The sequence below is a fragment of the Gobius niger genome (genome assembly GCF_951799975.1).
Source record: "Gobius niger genome assembly, chromosome: 10".
NCBI classification, from domain to species: Eukaryota; Metazoa; Chordata; class Actinopteri; order Gobiiformes; family Gobiidae; genus Gobius; species Gobius niger.
In genome coordinates, this window is record NC_136861.1 from 6,678,607 (window position 1) to 6,700,896 (window position 22,290).

The 22,290-nt window shown below is 40.7% G+C and overlaps 1 protein-coding gene across 1 annotated transcript; it reads right to left on the reverse strand.

Moving 5' to 3' along the window:
- Positions 1–1,313: 1,313 nt before the first annotated feature.
- On the reverse strand, positions 1,314–20,880 carry ift70 (intraflagellar transport 70). The gene is made up of 19 exons (XM_079564436.1): positions 20,700–20,880; positions 20,316–20,381; positions 19,728–19,937; positions 17,994–18,050; positions 16,114–16,249; positions 15,856–15,960; positions 14,601–14,729; positions 14,460–14,509; positions 13,678–13,830; positions 10,692–10,757; positions 10,554–10,607; positions 10,322–10,387; positions 9,567–9,643; positions 9,282–9,489; positions 5,774–5,845; positions 5,594–5,697; positions 3,923–4,001; positions 1,724–1,853; positions 1,314–1,511 (listed from the first exon to the last, which is right to left on the reverse strand). Exons 1-19 carry the CDS (start codon positions 20,745–20,747, stop codon positions 1,375–1,377), a joined length of 1,947 nt encoding a protein of 648 aa, XP_079420562.1. The 5' UTR covers positions 20,748–20,880; the 3' UTR covers positions 1,314–1,374.
- Between the last annotated feature and the right edge of the window lie 1,410 nt (positions 20,881–22,290).

Genomic DNA, 22,290 nt, shown 5'->3' on the forward strand with positions numbered 1-22,290 from the left:
AAATAAAGCTATTGTTTCACAAAATATTGTCCATGGAAGTACAAACACAAACATTCTTAAGGCAGATTTGTCGGGTTGTGTTGATAAAGACGATGGAGGTTTTACTGTTTGAATAAGGCCGATGTTTCCTGTTCTGTGGAGCAGGTTTGTGCAAAATGTACCACAGCCTTTCACAGTTCAGTTATTTTAAGGTGATGCTGCATTCAGTTGGTGACACAGGAGTGATATTTCAATTTGGAGAGCGAGTATTCTGCTTTTGGAAAGTATCGAATAATAATTTAAAACAGTGATTCTCAACTGGTTTGGCATCGGGACCAGGGGAAGAGTCGGGTAAGAGGAGCCACGTTTTGCTTTGGTGATTATTGTGTTAAAATATTATAATACACATACAAAATTTTACTATTTACACAATCTGTGTTTGCATCTTCAAAAATGGTCGGGAAAATGTTGTTTTAAAGATGTTGGTCTTCAAAAGTAGATCCCAGGAGTTGTTGAAATAAACACTAAAATCATAAAATCTTAATTTGAACATTTTAGTGTTTCCCATAAGCAATTTTATGCCAAAAAAAAAAGATCCTAATAAAATTAATAATTTTCATACGCTTCATCTGTAGATAATGACATTTTGTCTCTAAAAACCTCTGAATAACTTAATGCAATATTTAATTAATTTAATTTAAACCCAGAACCACTGATAAACTATGATAAACAGTGTAAATTAAAATGATCTGTAGTTTGTTATTCATTGTTTCTTTGAATTTGACCCCAACACCCGGGTCAAATTATCCAATTGTTCTTCTTTGAAGAAAACAAGATAGTTGTTTTTCTTTAAGAAGAAATCTGACTAAATTATTAATCTGTTTTTATACCGAACAAAATGACCAAACCAACATCAGAAAAACAAATGGACCTTCATGTGTTGTTTTTTCTGTAACATGCCTGGTCACCCCGGCAGTTGAGAACCACTGATCGAAAACACATCTTTATCACTATCTTGGGCTTTGTTGGTTAGAAAAAAACAATATTGATCTAAAACAGCCCTTCGCTGTGCAGCTGTTTAAATAAAGAGAACGGTGAGTGTTTTTACACCGTGATGAAAGGATTGAGTTTAGCTTAGATGGAAAAGGTGAGAAAAGCATTTCCTGGATACGTAGGACCTCAGGAGGAGCTTTCTCTGAGCTGCCGCCGGCTAAAAACAGACGCTGGAGAAGATTCAAAGATCACTCAATGATGCGCAAGTGGCTCAAAAGACAACTCCAGGTCTGTTTTAGATGAGAGAACATTGTAACATGGCACAAAGCTCATTATTGTTCATGTCTTTCAGTACATCCTTCATGTTTAGTCCATCATGGTCCATTAAAGTCCTAAGTTCCTTCATTTGTTCCAGCCCGTGACGTCGTAGAAAAGCGCCTTCAGCACTCGGGCCTCGTACGTGACCGTGTTCTTCCCGATGTGAACGTGACTCTCCTCCAGCGGCGCCTCGATGATCGCAGGGACCTCTTTACCGTAAACTACAGGACACATGAGACACACACTTTAAATATGCAACAAACACACACATTTCACATTTTTTTCTCACTTTCCATGCATTTTCCCCGACTACAAATTAGCAAGTCAATAGCGTAAAGCATTTCTCCTCATTTTAATACTAATGTGGCGTCAGAAGAAGCCGGCAGAGTCACAGTCGAGGTCACAGAAGCGAAGACGGCGCTCGGGGACTGACCTTCGCAGTGCTGGAGGAACTGCACACACTCCTGCACCACGGCGTCGCGCAGCATCACCATGTGTTTGGACATGTTCTCCAGCAGCGACAGGAAGCAGCGTTTCGCGTAGAACCAGGTGTCCGTGCCCAGCTGTGAGACACACACGAGGAAAGACAGTTTACAGCTTGTTATCGTGCTCCAATCAGGCTTTTACTGCGACTTTTGACCCATTAGCAATTGTATTTTTTGAGCTAGAACTTCAAGTAATGTACATGTTCATGAAATATGTTATTAAATGTAGATCTACAAAATGCCAGCAGAGGGTGCAATTCTTCCTCTGGTGCTGCAGCAATAAAGGATAATTAAAAAGCTAAGAGTTTGATGAAGATGTTTGGACTTTCATGGATTTCTCTGTGCATTTTTTGTGAAACGTGAGACAGACATGGGCTGGATTTCCTTCACATAACGTCCACAGCCTTCAAGACAAAAACTGAGATGATGCAGCTAATTATTTTACTGTGGCAACTATAGTTACAGTCAAAAGGTGCAGAATTTTCGGCCTGGTTAATACCTCTGTAAGGGCTGGACCAATCCACATGAAACAAAAACTGTCACAAAGTCCAGAGTCTTTTTCTCTCAGCATGTATGAACTAAGGTCACATGACGGTCTCATAAAGGCTCCCAAAAGTGGAGACTAGGGTTGCAACTAACAATCATTTTGGTAATTGATTAATGTACATGTGATTGTTTTAACGGTTAATTTCAAACTTTTTCCACCTAAAGCTAAAGTGTTGCCGTTTGAGGACGTATTGAAGGAGTAAACTTAAAGTGAATGTTTCTAGGAGACTCTGCATACCCTAACATTCAAAACGTTTTAATCAAAAAAACAGTTTTATGTCAGTACTAAAAAAGTACTTATTTAAATAATCAATTAGTTTATAGTTTATACAGGTAGCATTAGAGCTCCTCCATTATTGAAAAAAACAAAATTTGTTGCCTTTAAAAAAAGTCTCTTTATATTATTTATTTATTAATCAAAAAACTATGCTGAATATTTTCTGTTTTCTGAACAGTACAAGTACAAATGAGTCAAAGTTTGCCTCGATAAAGGAGGTCTCTGTTTCACACCTGCCCCCTGCTGGCCAGCCCTCACACCTACGCAAGCAAACTGAGCAGCGCGGCCTGATGACATCATCACACAGCGCCCTTGTTTAATTTGGCATCCGCACAGTAAAGTGAAGATTACTGCGCAGTAAAGTGAAGATTACTGTGCAGATGCCAAATTACTCCTGGTATTTTTACGCCTTACAATATAGTTCCCCCTTTTATCCGCTTAGAAAATCCACATTGTTTAATTTTGTGTAATTATACTTTGTAGTGGAACACTTCACGTAACCATATTTAAATAGGGAAAACGTGGAAGAGCTTGGTAGCTTCTATCTTGACCAGTTTTGGAGCTATAGTGGAGAGGGGGAGAGGCTAAATGCTAACGCCGTCTGCGCTGTGTTTACGTGACTGAAGGCACGGGTGAAGATCAGACAGGTCCTAAAGAACTCGTCAAAGCTAAGGTAAGAACATATCTCAGTATGTAAAAACGGTGGTTTATTCCTTTAAGATTTTTTAAATGAACATTAAAAAGAGGAATGATGGAAAATGTGGATATTGAAAACTAACTTGGACTCAATAGGAAACTTGAGAAACTGAGCAAATAATTGGTGTAAATCTCAACAATGTTTTGACTCATAATTTTAGTATTTGTGATGGACTTGAAGTAAAGTTGAGTACGGTCATTATTTTCAAAGAAATGTTAGACGTGATGCTTGTAAGAATCAAATACTGCCCCGGAACCCTGTGTGTGTGATGTTGGTCTGATACGGCAGGTTTGGGGACTTCATCTCTCTCATATAGTGCTCAGGCTGATGTAGTTCTGTTTCTCTCTCGGTTGTGTAACTGTCCTGTGTTTCCCAGTGCGCCTCTGTGTATTTATATTGCGGGACGTTGTTGTTGTTGTTGCAGCTGGAGGTGAGCGGGCGCAGCTGCAGCGGGAACAGACGAACCTCCAAACTCAGTTATATTTACAGCCCCATTTACAGCAGGCTGGAGGCGCACGGAGGAATCAATACAGTCATTTCTCCAGTTAGTGTCGAGACTGACGGATAAATCTGTTGAATTAAATCTGTACATTTACGCGGTGGTGTCAGAGCTGAGGAGGGACCGACCTTCTTGTTGTAGGGCTCCAGGCTCTTGATGACGCGGGAAATGCCAAAGTCATAGTTCCCTTTGGCGCAGTACAGCGTCCTGAGAGGAACAAGCGCAGAAACAGTGAGAAGAGGTCAACGTTAATGCAATTATCACTAATTACTGCTACTTAAGGGGAAACTTTTACTGCGACTTCTGGAAACTTTTCAGAAATTAGCCCAAAAATTGTGGGAATTTTGGTGATTTAAAAACTGTTAAAACGCTGAAATCAATATTATATTTTTGCATTTTTCATAGAATACATAAACTTTGTTAAAATTGCCCTCAGGAGTAGGTGGAGCATTGAACCATCTCCACAAAACTAAGAAATGGCAGACACTTAAAACAATGTATTACTATAAACTGTATTGCACACATTTGGTGAATATACACAAGATGGACACAAACATGGAATGTATTTGTTCCATTTCCAAAAGCTCCTTTTTATCGGCCACAAACTAAAACACCGTCCTCTTCCAACCCTAGTGTCAGACGGTGAAGATGATTTTCTTAAACACTTGTCCTCTCTATGTGATAGATATTTCAGTGGATAACTATCCAAATGGATTCTTATGCTGCAGTTCAACCTTAGTTGTGTTCCTTTAAATTCCAATTAATTCCCAAAAGATTACAAGCATTTTGCATCCCTACTACCACTATGAGACATGCTTTGTGATCACATTTATAAAGGAAACCACAATCTTCTAGATGTCGGCAGCTGCACTGAAAGAAAAGCTTCAGGGAGGAGACAGCGGAGTTAACGGGCCAGGTCCAGCCTCCTGAAGAACAGCCTCATCCAACAGGCTGTCAGGAGACTGAACTCTCCACCTTCCCTTAGTCACAAATCGTACTCCGCTCCAGCACCTCAATGATACTAATTTTGTAATTTCATTCAAGTTTTTGAGAGTAATATAATTTCAGTTCCTCTGTTTAAAGCAGAGCTAAGTAACTCTTGCCCCTAGAGGCCATAAGCGCAACTGCAGGTGTCGTAGCAAGTTGCGATTTTTTCACTCATTAATTGTCCTTGAGAGAAAATATTACGCTGACAGAAGAGACGAAGGGAGAGAGGGATCCAATTACACAATGGAGATCATTTTTTTCACTCAAACTTGGCTGTAAATACTGTTTAAAGTGGCGCTAGCCCACAGTTAGCTTTGCCCGTTACCCTCTTAGCTTCTTCGTGATTCTATAAGTGTGTATTGGTGGCAGCAAAGTTGCAATTGTGGTTTTCTGGCCAGAGACACCAGGGGGAGATGAAAGACCCCCAATCATCCCATTAACACTTGTATTACCCCAGAAGGACTACGGAGAGGATTTATTAAGTACTGCTTTAATATAGAGGAAATGACAGTATAATATTGAATCTTTCAATTCCTTATCAAAACATGACAGTGAATACAAGGGTAATGTTATAGTTTCTCATTTAAAAGCAAAGGACAGTTTCGAGGCATGTCCCAATTACAAAATATTCTCTGTTTCTGTGAACGTCGCTGCAGCAACGGTAAATAAAACATAATATAAATTAGATTTCAGAAACTCTGCAGTGTCCAAAGTTTTGAAGAGTGTGAGTGTTAACTGGAGTAAAACTATGATTAATACTAACCACACTGACAGAGTAATGATTATTAAAACATATCTGTGCCGTGACTCACCCGATGACCAGGTTGACGATGCACAGGTGGAAAACCTTCTTGTCGGGATCGTCGTACGAAATCTGCTCCTCCTCTTTCTCGATCTTCCTCATCAGCTCCTCCGCCTGAAACCAGAGCGAGGCGGCGTTCAGCCAAACAATACTTCAACACATAATCGAGAGAATGAAGGTCGGGCGTCACCTCTTCGTTTTGGCTCGTCATGATGTAGGACACGCACAGATTGGCCAGCACCACCGCGCTCACGTTCAGGATCTGGGACAAACAGCAGAGTTCATTTTGGAAAGCTTTCGGATCACTGACATTCAATCTGGAAAGAAATCTTCAAAATTGTGAGCATGCATGATTGACTTCGATACTGGAGTCTCCAATGAGCACAAGGAGGCGCGAGAGTTTAGACGCCCCAGATCAAAACTTCTTTTAATGTGACCGGAATGAGCAAAGGTGCATTTGGAGAAGAAAGAGCACAGGATTTCAGGAAAAGCACTCATGTCCAGCTGTTTTTTTTTTTTTTTAATGGCTGTGGATCATAGACAGTAGATCATGAAACAGTCAAAATGCTTTTCTTTTATTGAGCAATCTTGATTTTTGGTCAAATTTGAAATAATCAAAACAAATGAATAAAGCTTTGGCTCATGTGGTTTGTTCATAAATACCTACACATGATTTTTTTTGTTTTTTATCGACACATGAGTGAAAAAGTGGCTGTGCATCTCATTCTAAAGCCTTTTTACTGATCGTGAACTAGCAGCTTGTTGTTGTTCTTAACAATACATTACCTGAAAGCGTCATAAACTGTTGAAATATGTAAAGGTAAGTACAGACAGCATCTATGGACCTGCCCATGTATGGTCATGTTCGTAGCAACCAGAGGGAAAACAAACAAGGGTAAAAACTGACCTTTCTCCCATTTCTCCACCATTACAATAACAAATGCTGAATGCTGAATATATTTTTCTACTAAAGATATTAAACTAGATACTCTACTAAAGAGACATGGAGAGGAGTAAAGTGGTTCAACCGCCCATAAATACTACTGGGGTGAGCAGGACGTTAGAGACGCTCAACTTCCAAGGTGTTTACCCACAGGTGAGAGAAGCGGCGATTAGAGGCGAGGATCCGGGCCAAGCTCAACTCCTCCTTGTGGTCTTTATCTGGGCTGTGGGCTGAGCTGAACCTTAGGCCTCTTCCGAAACCAGTAAATTGGTAAGAGCTCTTATGCCAAACCGGATGAGTGTCAGCGTCCGTCATGAAAAGAAGCTTCCGAATTGGTCTGTCAGTTAGGAAGGAGTTAGGAAAAGGAGCCTCAATGCTAACTATCATAGCCACTTTAGCATAGGGACCTGCTAACTAACCGGTGATTAGGAGCTATGTGCCATCCCATAAGCCACAGCGCCGCCAAACACCCCTCCGCCCTCGGCCCCACCCTCGAGTGATTCATGCGCAACCACTGTTGGTTGACAGGCGCACATTTAATACAAAAATATATATAGGATAAGATTCTGCACAAGCCAAACACAGTCACATGTCAGTGAAGAGCCGCCTCGGCAAACGGCTTAAATGAAGGCCGTTTTGTGCTTTTGCTTTCATTTAGTAGAAACTTAATTCACATGGCTAATTTGCATACTATAGCTTTATGAAACAGCTGTTGAGATAAAATAACACTAAAAGGGGAAGAACAGCAGCTGTTGGTGATGTCACTTCCCCTGGGTAAGGACGGTCGAATTGGGCAAATGCTGCTGAAGCTCGAGTTAGCTAACTGCATAGAGATCTAACAGTCGACCTCATGAAAGGATAAGGATTAGTTGCTAGTGTTAGTGCTTAGAGGCTATAATTTGATGGTTTCGGACACAGCCGTAGTTCGCTGACGGAGCCTTTTGGATGAGAGGCGAAACGTTCGAGACTTCAACTACAGAGTCCAGAAGACGACTCAAGTACCTTCATTGAAGATGGATAACTCCTGTACGACTGAGAGCTTACAGATACAAATGCTAACGTTAGCAACAAGCCATTTTTTTCACTTCTACTAAACAGTTTGGCTTGGCTTTATTGGTGTGTGACAAATGTGTTATAATACACCTGAAAACGGCGAGGTGAAAATAGTGATTCCCCCTCGGTTAGGCCACGCCCCCTATGACGTGTTTCCATCTGTAGTTTGGAACGAGTTTAGTCTATCATATTTCCTCTTTTGTTTGTTAAATCAGGTGCAAGGCCTTTAGATACACTTCAGCTTGAACACACGCACACAAAGATTTCCTTGCAGCATAATATACCACAAAAAGTTTCATTTCACTCCTTCAAACTCCAAACCACATGCAGCTACAGCGACAAGAAGCTGTCGACCAAACGATTAAGTAAAACCATGCAGATCATGAAAGTTTCCTGTGGCGGAGATTGTGATTGTGAACAATAGTGATGATGGCACGTCACACACAGAGTCTCGCTGTTAGAAGGCGTTGGAAGAGTTAGTTCATGCAGAAGGAGCAGCACACGTCTCCTTTTGTTACCGAGGGTTTGCATTTGCACGGACACTCCTGAATGTTGCACTGCTCCACCTGCAACAACACGGTCAGAGCGACACAGACGGCTTTAGAGCAGGAGCAGGGGCAGCGGAGAGGCGGCCAGGAGTTAGTAATGACGAGGAAAAAGACTGAAGGACAAGCTTGGGTATGCTTTTTGTGCTTTTTGTCCATCCTATCAGATGTAAAGCAGAAAACATAATATCTATAGCTAAAAAAAGTCAGGAAGAACTAACTATTTCACTTAAAAGAGAATATTATGCTTTTTGTAGGTATTTGGTACTGTACAATCTTAGACATACACTTTTGAAAGATGCATATACATATCACCCCCATCCAGAGAGTCTCCTCATGAATAAGACTGAATGGATGACTGTGAAATGTCAGAGTTTCATGTCATTTCAAACACCTTGCTGACTATCCTACACTTTGTTGAGTGTTGAAAATACTATTTTGGTTTAAAAATTCTTTCTTCCTGGTTCATAAAGCGGTCTGTCCCTAAGTCCCTCCCCTTGCTCTCCTTCACAACGAACCAATGGGCGCTGGCTGCTCTGCTTTATGACCACGACACTAGAGGCTGCCATTACTCCGCCATTGCTGTAGTACCTCCATAGCGCCACTAGGCCCCCATTGAAAAGCATTGGAGTTTAGACACTTTCAAAACAACTTTAACGCCTGGTTTCAATTTTTTCAACCCTAGACTAGGCTAGATCTTCCTCCTGAAATAACGCTGGGTTAGTCACAATTCATGAAACCAGGCTGGTTTTCGTAAGAAGAATTTTAGAAATCTCGTACTTAATGAAGGTCGGACTGTTAGCATTGGAGCAGCGCGAACTACAGGTCATGCAAGGGCTGAGTCTACAGTGAAGATCCCGCCCCTATGTCCTTTTTAGGAACATGCTTCGTCAGAGTTGGGGAGGAGGAGTCTGTAAATCCTCCATGACTTCCCCCTCGACCGTGGTCATTATGGTAAACGGGGAGGAGTGAGCAGAAGACGTCAATTATTTTTTACAGTCTATGCAACAAACCTGTAGTTTTTTTTTGCCCGTCTGTGTCTTGCAAAGCTTTGTAAAAGAAGATGATAAGCTTTCTGGTTACTCAGGGCCTTGGAGTAAACCGGAGTCAGGGGAATATCACATAAACACTGTCCCCCCTGTGGATCTCTTACTCACGTTGTCGTAGTGCTTCTTGACGATGGGCTCGTAGAAGCCGATGGCCTCCTTGTACTTGTTCTGCATGAACAGCACGTGGGCCACGTTGAGTTTCCACGTGTCGTCGTCGTTGCACACCTCCACCGACTTATGGAAGATCTTCTCCACCATGTGGAAGTTCTCACGATTCCAGTAGATCTTGGCCTGTGCCATCAGCACCACGATGTACCTGGAGGAAGAACAAACGCCAATGAAGAATGCTCCATGAGGGAAATACTTGAGTTGAGTTTGTGCTTTTGCGCTCACTTCTCCAGCATCTGGTCGTACTCCTGCAGAGCCTTCTTCTGCCCCTCATCGTCCCGAGACAAACGAGCCTCCTGCAGCTTCACGTCAGGGACAAAAACTCTCATTAATGACAGGAACAGGAATAAACCAGGACCAGTGGGCAAGGATGTCATTACTTTGTGACCGTCATGGTGGGGGGATGACATTGCTGTGATAATACCTCCCAGGAGCTAGAGGTGCTACAGTAGCATGAAAGCCTTTTTTATGTTACTGTTTCTAAAGTTGGATTTTTCTCATGGTACAACACTGAGGGGGTGAATTATTTTGAACCATGTGTTTTTTGCACCATTGATAATTGAAGTTTCTGCATATTAACAAGGCTATTAGCTGCATTTTTTGCCTCATTTCAATTTCCACAAAGTCTCGCACCTGCAAAATACATTGGACTAAATGTAGCATTTTCAGATAGCTTTGTTGAATTCATATTTTAGTTTTACAAATGTTTAAGTTTAGGGATTAAGGCTAGGGTTAGGGACAGGGTCAGGGTTATGGTTATCGCTAGGGTTTGGACAAAGGAGGTGGCGGGATCATGGCATAACTGGGTTGGAAGGTTATGCCATTTCTGCAACGGCCCGAGTTCACAGCAAAGGAACCTCTCTGTGCTTTTTTGGAAGGTGCGCCACCTCGATTTCACTCACAAAAGGTGGATGTTTGACATGAACAGGGGTTCAATGTTGCCATTCAGTGGAGGAGATCCTTCTGCAGAGACCACGCACCTGTTTTCCCAGTTTGCGAAGCTGCTCGGTCAGTTTGCCGTTCATTTCGTCAAACTTCCTAAAAGCCTGAAGAGGAGGCAAAAAAATACATATTCAGAAGCAGAAAAATCTTCTCAAAAATATATTTATGTAGTGACTTTGAAGTGGTTGGATAAATACAGCAGGACAATGGACTGATATGAATGTTTCTATGATGTTGTGCCATAAAAAGGCAGCGTGGGCAGGGATGTACCTCCTCTGGTGCCGTCTGGCAGGTCAGCAGCGCATCCAAAAACTCATACATGTACTGCGGAAAGATATACACATGAAATTACGTGACAGAACATGAACTTATGAAGCTGAATGTTACAAAAACAGCCGTTTAACTCACGGGGGACAGGAACTTGTAGGTGAGATGAGCGTTTTCTGCCAAGACGTCGGCCGCCAAGTCAAAGTACTGAGTCAGAGAGAGGAGTCAGGGGCGCCTTCTTTGACATATGGTTTAATTAAAACAGACTGCGATTCCCACTGAGGCTGAAACCACAGGAAGTCACCGCAGAAGCAACTTCCTGTGGCTTCACAAGATGGTGGAAAACACTGACCTATAAAAACAGTACAAGGCAACCTGCTTTTTAAACTCAGTATTTCCCCATTAACCTCTTAACTCCCACCTGAACATGTTTTCTCCTGTTCTCCAAATCCTACAAATCTAAAAGCTTCTTCAAAATAGCGACAAAAAACGAGAAGAAAATGAGGATGTAAATTGAAAAAATGACAAAAATCCAGCAAAAAAGTGACAAAAATCCAGCAAAAAAAGACAAAAATCCAGCAAAAAAAGACAAAAATCCAGCAAAAAAGTGACAAAAATCCAGCAAAAAAAAGACAAAAATCCAGCAAAAAAAAAGACTAAAATTCAGCAAAAAAGTGACAAAAATCCAGCAAAAAAGTGACAAAAATCCAGCAAAAAAAAAGACAAAAATCCAGCAAAAAAAAGACAAAAATCCAGCAAAAAAAAAAGACTAAAATTCAGCAAAAAAGTGACAAAAATCCAGCAAAAAAGTGACAAAAATCCAGCAAAAAAAAAGACAAAAATCCAGCAAAAAAAAGACAAAAATCCAGCAAAAAAAAAAGACTAAAATTCAGCAAAAAAGTGACAAAAATCCAGCAAAAAAAGACTAAAATCCAGCAAAAAAGTGACAAAAATCCAGCAAAAAAGTGACAAAAATCCAGCAAAAAAGTGACAAAAATCCAGCAAAATAGCGACAAAAATCCAGCAAAAAAAGACAAAAATCCAGCAAAAAAAAAGACAAAAAATCTGCCAAAAATTGACAAAAGAGCAGCAAAAAATGTGACAAAAAACGAGAAGAAAATGAGGATGTAAATTGAAAAAATGACAAAAATCCAGCAAAAAAGCGACAAAAATTCAGCAAAAAAAGTGACAAAAATCCAGCAAAAAAAGACAAAAATCCAGCAAAAAAAAAGACAAAAAATCAGCCAAAAATTGACAAAAGAGCAGCAAAAAATGTGACAAAACAGCAACAAAAAAGTGAGAATAATCCAGCAAAAAAGTGACCAAAATCCAGCAAAAAAAACAAAATAAAAGTGCCATAAAGAAAGTGACAAAATAAAAACACAATGGCAAAGAGGAGAGAATGCATTTGGTTTTGGCGGGTGGTAAGAGGTTAACAGAGGAAAAATGAGGATGTAAATTGAAAAAATGACAAAAATCCAGCAAAAAAGTGACCTAAATCCAGCAAAAAAAGACAAAAATCCAGCAAAAAAAGACAAAAATCCAGCAAAAAAGTGACAAAAATCCAGCAAAAAAAAGACAAAAATCCAGCAAAAAAAAAGACTAAAATTCAGCAAAAAAGTGACAAAAATCCAGCAAAAAAGTGACAAAAATCCAGCAAAAAAAAGACAAAAATCCAGCAAAAAAAAGACAAAAATCCAGCAAAAAAAAGACAAAAATCCAGCAAAAAAAAAAGACTAAAATTCAGCAAAAAAGTGACAAAAATCCAGCAAAAAAAGACTAAAATCCAGCAAAAAAGTGACAAAAATCCAGCAAAATAGCGACAAAAATCCAGCAAAAAAAGACAAAAATCCAGCAAAAAAAAGACAAAAAATCTGCCAAAAATTGACAAAAGAGCAGCAAAAAATGTGACAAAAAACGAGAAGAAAATGAGGATGTAAATTGAAAAAATGACAAAAATCCAGCAAAAAAGCGACAAAAATTCAGCAAAAAAAGTGACCTAAATCCAGCAAAAAAAGACAAAAATCCAGCAAAAAAAGACAAAAATCCAGCAAAAAAGTGACAAAAATCCAGCAAAAAAAAGACAAAAATCCAGCAAAAAAAAAGACTAAAATTCAGCAAAAAAGTGACAAAAATCCAGCAAAAAAGTGACAAAAATCCAGCAAAAAAAAAGACAAAAATCCAGCAAAAAAAAGACAAAAATCCAGCAAAAAAAAAAGACTAAAATTCAGCAAAAAAGTGACAAAAATCCAGCAAAAAAAGACTAAAATCCAGCAAAAAAGTGACAAAAATCCAGCAAAATAGCGACAAAAATCCAGCAAAAAAAGACAAAAATCCAGCAAAAAAAAGACAAAAAATCTGCCAAAAATTGACAAAAGAGCAGCAAAAAATGTGACAAAAAACGAGAAGAAAATGAGGATGTAAATTGAAAAAATGACAAAAATCCAGCAAAAAAGCGACAAAAATTCAGCAAAAAAAGTGACAAAAATCCAGCAAAAAAAGACAAAAATCCAGCAAAAAAAAAGACAAAAAATCAGCCAAAAATTGACAAAAGAGCAGCAAAAAATGTGACAAAACAGCAACAAAAAAGTGAGAATAATCCAGCAAAAAAGTGACCAAAATCCAGCAAAAAAAACAAAATAAAAGTGCCATAAAAAAAGTGACAAAATAAAAACACAATGGCAAAGAGGAGAGAATGCATTTGGTTTTGGCGGGTGGTAAGAGGTTAACAGAGGAGCATGTCGGCCCCATAGTCTAATAGTCTAGTTTACTTCTTTGATAGAAAAACAGTACTTTTCATTACTCGAGTAAATGCACTGGTCAAATATGACTCCTATAAAAGTTGCTCAGGCAGATTTGTACTTAATGGAAAGTACTAAAGTTTATGCTGTATATGTGTGTAACGGTAACCTTTTTTGAATCAAAGTACACCCCAAGTACATTATGTAACTTTTTATGTGGAAAAAGCTTGATTCTGGTGCGTATTTGACCTTTCAGTTGTATGAGTGGTTGGCATAGCACCTTCACTTCCCATCCCCATTCCCGTCCTTTAACTGTTTACTTTTAATGGAGTAATATTTGACCAGTAGCACTGTTACTCAAGTACTTTGACCGGTTAATGTGGTACCTCGTGTTTGCAGTAGAGCAGCAGCAGGTTGCCGAAGGTGACCGGAGGGAAGGACGGCTGCTGCAGGAGGAAGGCCAGTTTCTCGAAGCCTTCGCTGGGTTTGGAGTCCATGTTCAGCAGCGCCAGGTTATGGAGCGTCACCGGGTCCAGCTCCTTCAAACACACGGAGACACCGTTTAGTAACTATCGCACTAAAACACCTACAATGTTCCGCAGTGTGCCTTTAATACCTCACTTTCTAAGGATGTGCCAATTTAACTCATTTAGTCAAGATAAAGGCATCTTATTTTGTATCTATTTTTTTCCCCAGCCAAAACCGACAGGCAGTGAATTTAAATGATGAGAGGCTGTTTCAAACTGTGTCACTGAAAGTTGAGATGTTTTTAGTCCCGTTTCTGCTTTTATGAGTTGATGAAAATATCAGGAGATTTTCGCCACAGTTCTAGTCTCATGAACTGTTTGTGATTTTAATTTTAGTCAGCAAAAATCATACTTTGTACTTGAATATATCCAAACTCGAAACGTGATTGTCCACTAGAGGGCAGGACTGACCCTTCACTCCTGTAGATAAAAAGATGAATAGTGTTTTTGACCTCTGAGTGACAGTTACACAACAAGGATGAGCTTTATTGGAATAAATGGAAGCGCGAGAATCAATAAAGCAATCTACGCCCTCACGCAGCATCCGTTCCTCTTTCTCCCATCGCCTCTGTCAGAATATATTCGATCATCTGAAGGAGGCCCGTTGTGAATGAGTTTTTATATGAGACAGCGGTGTTTACCTCCTCAGACCTGGGGGGCATGTCCGTCAGCGCCTCCTGGGCTCCTTTCACTGCGCACAGGGAAAAACAATATTATTACTAAATAAAAATGGGTGTTTCGATCATTTTTGGAGAAAGCAAAGAGATGGGGCCGCGTCTCACCGTTCTTGAGCTGGTACTCGATGGCCGCCTTCAGGTTAAAGGCCTCGATCAGAGCCGTCTGGTGCAGCACCAGAGTGTTGCCCACGCTGTGGTAGTCGATGCCCTCGGTGGTCATGCCCACGCTCAGCTCTGCACCGCAAACAAAGCATATGAATATATGGTGCATAGGAGGAGTAAAAAACCTACTACAATTGTTTCCGTTTTAAAGCAGGACTGTCTGGAACTTTGCAAACAGCCTATCAAATCTGGAAAAGCTTGATATCGATCCAATCACAGCACGTTGTCAGGACTGGAATTGAAATAACCACAAGAGAAGTGTTTTTTAAAAATGTTCCAGACAGGAATGTACCTGCGAAGATGTTGATGTCTTTTCTATAGAGTAAAATTATAAAAACTTAAGTCAGGCAAACGGATTAGAATGGCTTATACGCGTTATACCCCTATATATTTGGTAGTATAGTATAGTTTTCAAGAAAAAAAATACAAAAAAGTGTGCAGCTCGTGTGGCTGTGGTGAAGCGAGTTTTTTTCTTCTTCACGGTGAAAGGATTAAAGTGGATGTAATAGGTTTTAATCTTTTTGTAATTATGACTTGACTCGATGGATAACATCTGTTGTAAGTCATAATCATGATTTATTTCAGCGAAGCAGCAATTTAATGAGGAAAAGGTTGGAGAAAAGTTATTTTCTATTTAAATCTAGTTCGTGACATATAGGGAATTCATAATTTTTTTATTAATACAACATGGTTGGCATGGCAACAGTCTAAATTTTTTTTACCTCTACGTATGTCACTTACTGTCAGTGTCCAATGAGGAGGTGACAAAAAAATATCACAAAAAAGGTTAAACTAATTTTAGTTAAGGTTTTTGCAAAATCTTAAGTATAATTGTGTTAACTGTTGACAATGTTTTTCACTTTAAGCTTTGCAAGAGATAAAGAGGTGATGAAAGCATTTCCTTGATCCGAGGACCTCAAGAGGAGCTTTCTGAGCTTTGACTGGGAAACACAACTCCAGGTCTGTTTTTGACGAGTGAACAGCATTGTAACATGATAAAAGCTCTCAAAAGTTGATTTTGCATAAAACCCCTCCTTGAAAATCAAACAATGGTTACTGAACGAACGAGCCAGGTGTTGTTTGGCTTATGTAATGCCCTTTTCAAACCACCAGATGTTGCCCTTAAGTACAGTACCATTGTCACAGTGTATGACATCCGCCCGTCGCTGACATGTGCTTTCAGAGTGGGCGCCTGTACCTGGGTGCTCCCTGATTCCTCTCTCGATGATCTCACTGATGTACTTCAGAGCCTGAGCGTAGTTCTTCAGGCTGTAGTAGCACAGGGCGATGTTGTAGGACAGAGCTGTCAGAGAAAAAGCAATATAGACTTTATTTATCTTAAACTACAAACATTCACCACACATTTATACATACAAATTCTGACAATGTCTAACTTATTTCCTGGCAGCTGCAAGTGTTCAGTCAGTTTTTATATCAGTAGATCATGGACACCGACCTGGCACGTATCCCAGCACCTGCATGGCGGAGGTGAACTTCTTACAGGCCTCGTCGTATTTCCCGTCGTTGTGAAGCAAACAGCCCGAGTTGAAGATGTAGTCGGGGTCGTCCTGAGGCAACTGCTCCAGTAAAGACTAAACACACAAAGATACAATCTAGAAGAACTCATGACACGCAAAGATGGGGAGATCAACCTGTCGTATGCACGTTCAGACGAATCTGTTGCCTTTTCAACACAATCAACTCATCTATTCTGGCTGGGGTTTTGCACGGTGTAGTAAATTATTATATAACTCTCCTTTTCCCTCTGTTTTAAAGTGGGTGCATTATGCCTTTTTGCAGGTATTTGGTAATAATGACCGGAGCTTTGCTGTGATGGTCGACGATTATTCCTCCTCTTCTGCCCCGCTGTCATCTGGGGTGCCACAGGGTTCCATCCTTGGCCCGGTCCTATTCTCACTGTACATGCTTCCGCTCGGGTCCATCATTTCTAAACATAATTTGTCCTTCCACTTTTATGCTGATGATGTCCAGATCTATTTACCGGTACTCCCCAACACTGCCTCTGCTCTCATCTCTTCTCTCACATCTCTTCAAACTAGCTTTTAAGACTTAGATCGCACTTATTTGATTGGTTGATTTTTTAATATTGTTTTATCTGTCTGTGAAGCACTTTGGTCTTCCTTGTATTGTTGTAAGGTGCTATACAAATAAACTTTGATTGATTGATTATGTCAGACACATCTTTATCACAATCTTTCACTTTGTTGGAATGTATTATTGTTCTAAAAAAGCTGAAACAAAATATCCAGAAGTCTCTGATTTTCACGCGATCTCACCGTAAACTCTGCCTGTGTGACTGTAGTTTTTAATCTGTGAGGAAAAGGTTCCCGCTACATGTTCCAGCCATGTCCTAATTTGTAGAATGAGCCCAGACCTGCCTCTAAAATCCTGCACTGTCACTCAAAAAGGTGTCACTTCGGCCCGCATTGCCGTCATGCACGAGCTTAATATAGAAGGTGCAGTTACACATATGGCCTGAGGTGGCAGTAGTGAGCATAAAATGTCCAACTTGCATCCAGCCCCTTTAAGCTTAGCAAAAGATTGAGAGGCGAGTACAACAATTCCATTTCAGCTGTGCTAAAAACAGCAACAGGGGAATATTCAAAGATCACTCAAAGGTGCGCGAGTGGGTTGAAACACAACTCTTATCGGTGAGAGAACGACACTTTAACAAAGGAAAAAGCTCTAAAAACTTGAAAATAATGAATTGTGTCTTCATGCTGTGGAATGAGCCAGAGCCTTTCCTAATTATCAGCCAAAATGGTGTCATGTAAAATCATGTAAAACTACCGTATTTTTCCAAACAATAACTTTGACTTTTTTCATAGTTTGGCTTGGTGTGCGAGTTAAACTAAGCTGTGACTTATATATCAAAATGTATAATTTCACATGTTTGTTATTTTCATACTGACACCCGCTAGAGGGCAGTCTAGGCTTGTGTACCAGTATGTGCTACTCCGGTACCACTGAAGATGTAAAAAAAAAATCGAGCAGCAGACCAAAAGTGTGGCGTGAGCGAGAAACTTGTGGAGGACTGGGGAAAAGCGGTCACTATTACTGCAATGAAGAAAACAAAAAACGCTAATCACAGACTAAAAGCTACATGGCCACAGCTAGAGGAACGAGTTTGCAAATGGGTGCTTGAACAACGTGCTGCCGGGAGAGACTTGTCAATGATGCAGTTACACCTCCATGACCAGGTAGTTGCCAAGGCTGGTGTGACTTATACTCCAGAGCGACTTATATATACTCGTATGCTCCATAATGAACATGTGTTGTCATCTTATCAATTGTACATGTTTTGGAGCTTGTTACCTTGGCGGCAGAGAAGTCCTCTTCGCAGTATTTGATGCAGGCCTGTAGCTTGACCATCTGTGCCAAAAGGGAGAACAGAAAACTTCACAATTCAGAGTGAACTGAGGACATGCTGAAACCAAGATCCTCCACCTCCTCCGTCAATACAACATTCATGAGTTCCAGCACGTTTTGATCTGACAGAGCGGCGCATCTGAGCACAGGCGGCGGCTCTTGGCTCGACGCGCGTCGCTCTGGACACGTTTGCTTGTGTGGAGCTGTTTGATTTACATTTAGGCGCCGTGTGCTCCGTGTTTATGAAGACGCTTGAGTTGGAAGCAGCAGATGGTGGAACAGAGGGAAAAGCTTAATGGATCATGTCCCTGTTTCACTGCTTTGCTGTTCTTCATCTTATTTCGTTCTGCAACATTTTGGTAAACTAAATAAAACATATGGTATGCATTCACCTCAGAGCATTTTTTTACTTGTATGATTAGTTTCTTAATTTTAGTAAACACAGCACTGTGCTCAGCAAATACTAAGACCACTTTTGTTCAGTTGTTCAGAGACGTATCATAAGTTATGTTGTCCAATTACTTTCCATAACTTTTCAGCTGAAAAGAAACATTTTAAGAAATATAACTGTTTGTAAGCTTCTGACCACAGTAACTGAAATATCAAATCTGCAACTATACGATGGTATTTTTTTGTGTGATTGCAAGGTAACTCATGAAAGCATGTACAATGTTTTTGTTTTTGTGTACCTGCTTGTTTTTGCGTTGAGCACAATGACAATTAAATTGTCTAACACCAGCACTTGTTTTTTTGTTTGTTTGTTTGTTTTTTTGTTTGTTTGTATACTTTATTGTCCCCGTAGGGAAATTTGTCCTCTGCATTTAACCCATGCTTCGATGCCGCTGGGGCAGCCCGTAAGGAGCAGTGGTCGACGGCAGTGCAGTGCCTGGGGACTCTATGATGTGGAGCCAGGCTGGTGGTCAGAATCACCTGGCTGGAGGATTCACCTATTGTACATGTTTTAGTGGTAGAGGAAACCGGAATACCCGGAGGAAATCTACGCAGACATGGGGAGAACATGTAAGCTCCACACAGAAAGGCCCCGTCCTGGTGGGAATCGATCCCAGGACCTTCTAGCTGTGAAGCGGAGGCGCTAACCGCTGCGCTTTCAAATTAGTCTTCTAGTTGTGCAAATAATATTAATTGTGTTTACAATAAATTAAAAAAAGATACTAGTAATTTTTTCCTTCAATTCATGTTCCATATTCAACGGAATTGTTTTGAAGGGGAGGGGATTTTCTCAAATACTTGAACATAGTAGCAAAAATTTACATTTGGGATTTAATCTCTTCCTCTATCCCCGCCGTAACCAAGCATATTCCGTCATACGTTTTTGTCGCTTTTGTCATGAAGCTTTTAGATTTGGGTAAAGCCAAACTGGAGAACATGTGCTCAGTTCAAGTGGGGGTTAAGAGGTTAATTCACCTGCACGTGGCTCCAAATTAACCCTTTAATGATTTATAACTCTGTTTCTGACTCTTGGACAGACCTTTCTAACCCCTTCCCCTGTGCATTAGCCCCTCTGTGTTGTGTATCAGCCCCTCTGTGTTGTGCATTAGCCCCTCTGTGTTGTGCATTAGCCCCTCTGTGTTGTGCATTATCCCCTCTGTGTTGTGCATTAGCCCCTCTGTGTTGTGTATTAGCCCCACTGTGTTGTGTATTAGCCCCTCTGTGTTGTACCTTGGTGTGGGCGCTGGGTGTGTCCAGGGCAAACGAGGCTTTGGTGGCTTCAGGATAGGCCCCGGCTTTATACAGAGACTGGGCGTAGTACAGTTTGTAATCGTCGACCTCCGGGTGGAGATGAGTGAGCTGCTCGTAGCACTCGGCGGCGCTGGAGAAGTCCTGGAGGTGGTAGTAACAGTAGCCCAGCAGAGACAGGGCCGCGCGGGACTGAAACCATTCAAAACATTGAGTTACACAGACAGCACAAAGGTCCATCGTACTCATTTGTTTAGTCCTGTTTCTGACCTGACATTTCTAAATAAACATCATGACTGCTTTCAACTATAGCACTGTTTAACTGTCAAACTCTAAAAAAGATCTGTCATTACCACAGGAGGCACCAGGCGAACACTTGCGAATTATCAGTCATAAATTATTACAAAGCTCTCACTGATTTCTCTTTAAGTCTTTATTCAAATAATGACTCAGGTTGTTTAGTAATGACATGGAATCTTGATCTTTTTTATGTTCATAATGGTATGATGCGTAAAGTTGCTGTTTGGAGACATTCACTGCAATAATTCAATATAACAAATCAATGCATACCTTGGTGTGTTTTTGTAGTTGTCCGTTCAGGATATGAATGGCATCCACATACTGGCTTTCTTTGATCTAAAAACAAGCAAGCGTTGTTATAATGAGCAATATAATTTAGCCTGCCACAGTGATATAGTTTCTGGCTTTAGGTAAAAATAAATAATATATTCAATTACACACATATTGTTTATTTACCCTGTTAATACATAATGTCACATATGCATTCACACGGTAGAAGGTGAGTGCAGAAACGCCAATCCCTGTAGCAATGTTGTTTTGTTTGTGTTTACCTTTAGCCAGATTTTAGACGAGCAGGTTACTTCGCGTTAGCTTTTAGCCGCTTAGCTCGGGGCTCAGTGGCTAATGCTAAGCTAAAACGGAGACAATTCTCACCAGTTTGTAGACCGTGGCCGTGTACTCCCCGTCCTTTATGGCCGTCATGGCTTCGAACGATGTGATTTAATCCTCAAACGTGAGATTGACCACTTTTATACCCCCGACGTCCCTAAAGACATAACGGTGTGTGTTGTTAGCATCGCTTCGGTGAGGGTTAGGCGTTACCAGGCAACGGGAGCGGAAGTGTGACTTGAGTGACGGCGGTGACAGCCAATTTTTATTTTGTGTTTTTTTTAATAAAAAATATTTAACAGATACTCTAAATAAATATATAAACGTAAACAAATATACGCATAGTAAAATGCCAGGGTAGGAAAAAAATAAAACAATTTAAAAAATGAAAACATACAAAACAGAAAGAGAGAGAAAAGGGGAACATTTGCATCAAGATATTAGAGTGCAGAATGAAATAAAAATACAATAAATACAACACCTTCAATGTGGTGTGACAGCCAATCAACAGAGAGAAAAGTTGTAGAAGGGGCGGGCTGTTTTTTGCAGTCAGGAAGTGTTCCTTGTTGGCGCGGTTCGTAGCCTGCTGTTTTTGAGGAAGTTGTATTCGCCACTTTTAGAAAAATCTACGCGATGGAGGACGTTGACGTTTTTATCGTTGATTCTTTGGAGAGTGAAACCTCCAAAGCCGAAATATTGAGAGGGATAATCGCCGAAAAGTTGACAACGGCGACGCGGGAGATATTTGCGGTGGTGGAGAGGACCATTGTTGGCTACGACAAGGAGGTGTTGATGTTGAAGAGTGAGTTGGAGTATTACAAAAAGCAACTGGACACGACCCTGCAACCCCACGTCAGTCCGCCAGCAATCGAAGTGAATATTGTTGACGGTAATGACGAAGATAATGATGGAAATCCCATGTCAAAGGGAGAAGATGAAGCTGCCTGCCGAGAAACAAAAGAAGACGACGGTGCACGCGAAGAAACTAAAGAAGACAACGGTGCACACCAAGATACTGAAGAAAACGACAGTGCCCACCAAGAAACTGAAGAAGACAAAGGTGCCCATCCAGAAACTGAAAAAGACGACACTGCCCGCCAAGAAACTGAAGAAGACAAAGGTGCCCATCTAGAAACTGAAAAAGACGACACTGCCCGCCAAGAAACTGAAGAAGATATAGGTGTCCGTCCAGAAGCTGAAAAAGACAAAGGTGCCCGTCCAGAAGCTGAAGAAGACGACGGTGCCCATCCAGAAATTGAAAAAGACGACGGCGCCCGCCAAGAAACTGAAGAAGACAAAGGTGAAACTGAAGAAGACAAAGGTGCCCATCCAGAAACTGAAGAAGATAAAAGTGCCCGTCCAGAAACTGAAGAAGATAAAGATGCCCGTCCAGAAACTGAAGACAAAGGTTCCCGTCCAGAAACTGAAAAAGACAAAGGTGCCCGTCCAGAAACTGAAAAAGACAAAGGTGCCCGTCCAGAAACTGAAGAAGACAAAGGTGCCAGTCCAGAAACTGAAAAAGACAAAGATGCCCGTCCAGAAACTGAAAAAGACAAAGATGCCCGTCCAGAAACTGAAAAAGACAAAGGTGTCTCCCCAGAAAGTGAAGATGACGAAGTTGTGATAGTGGGAGACG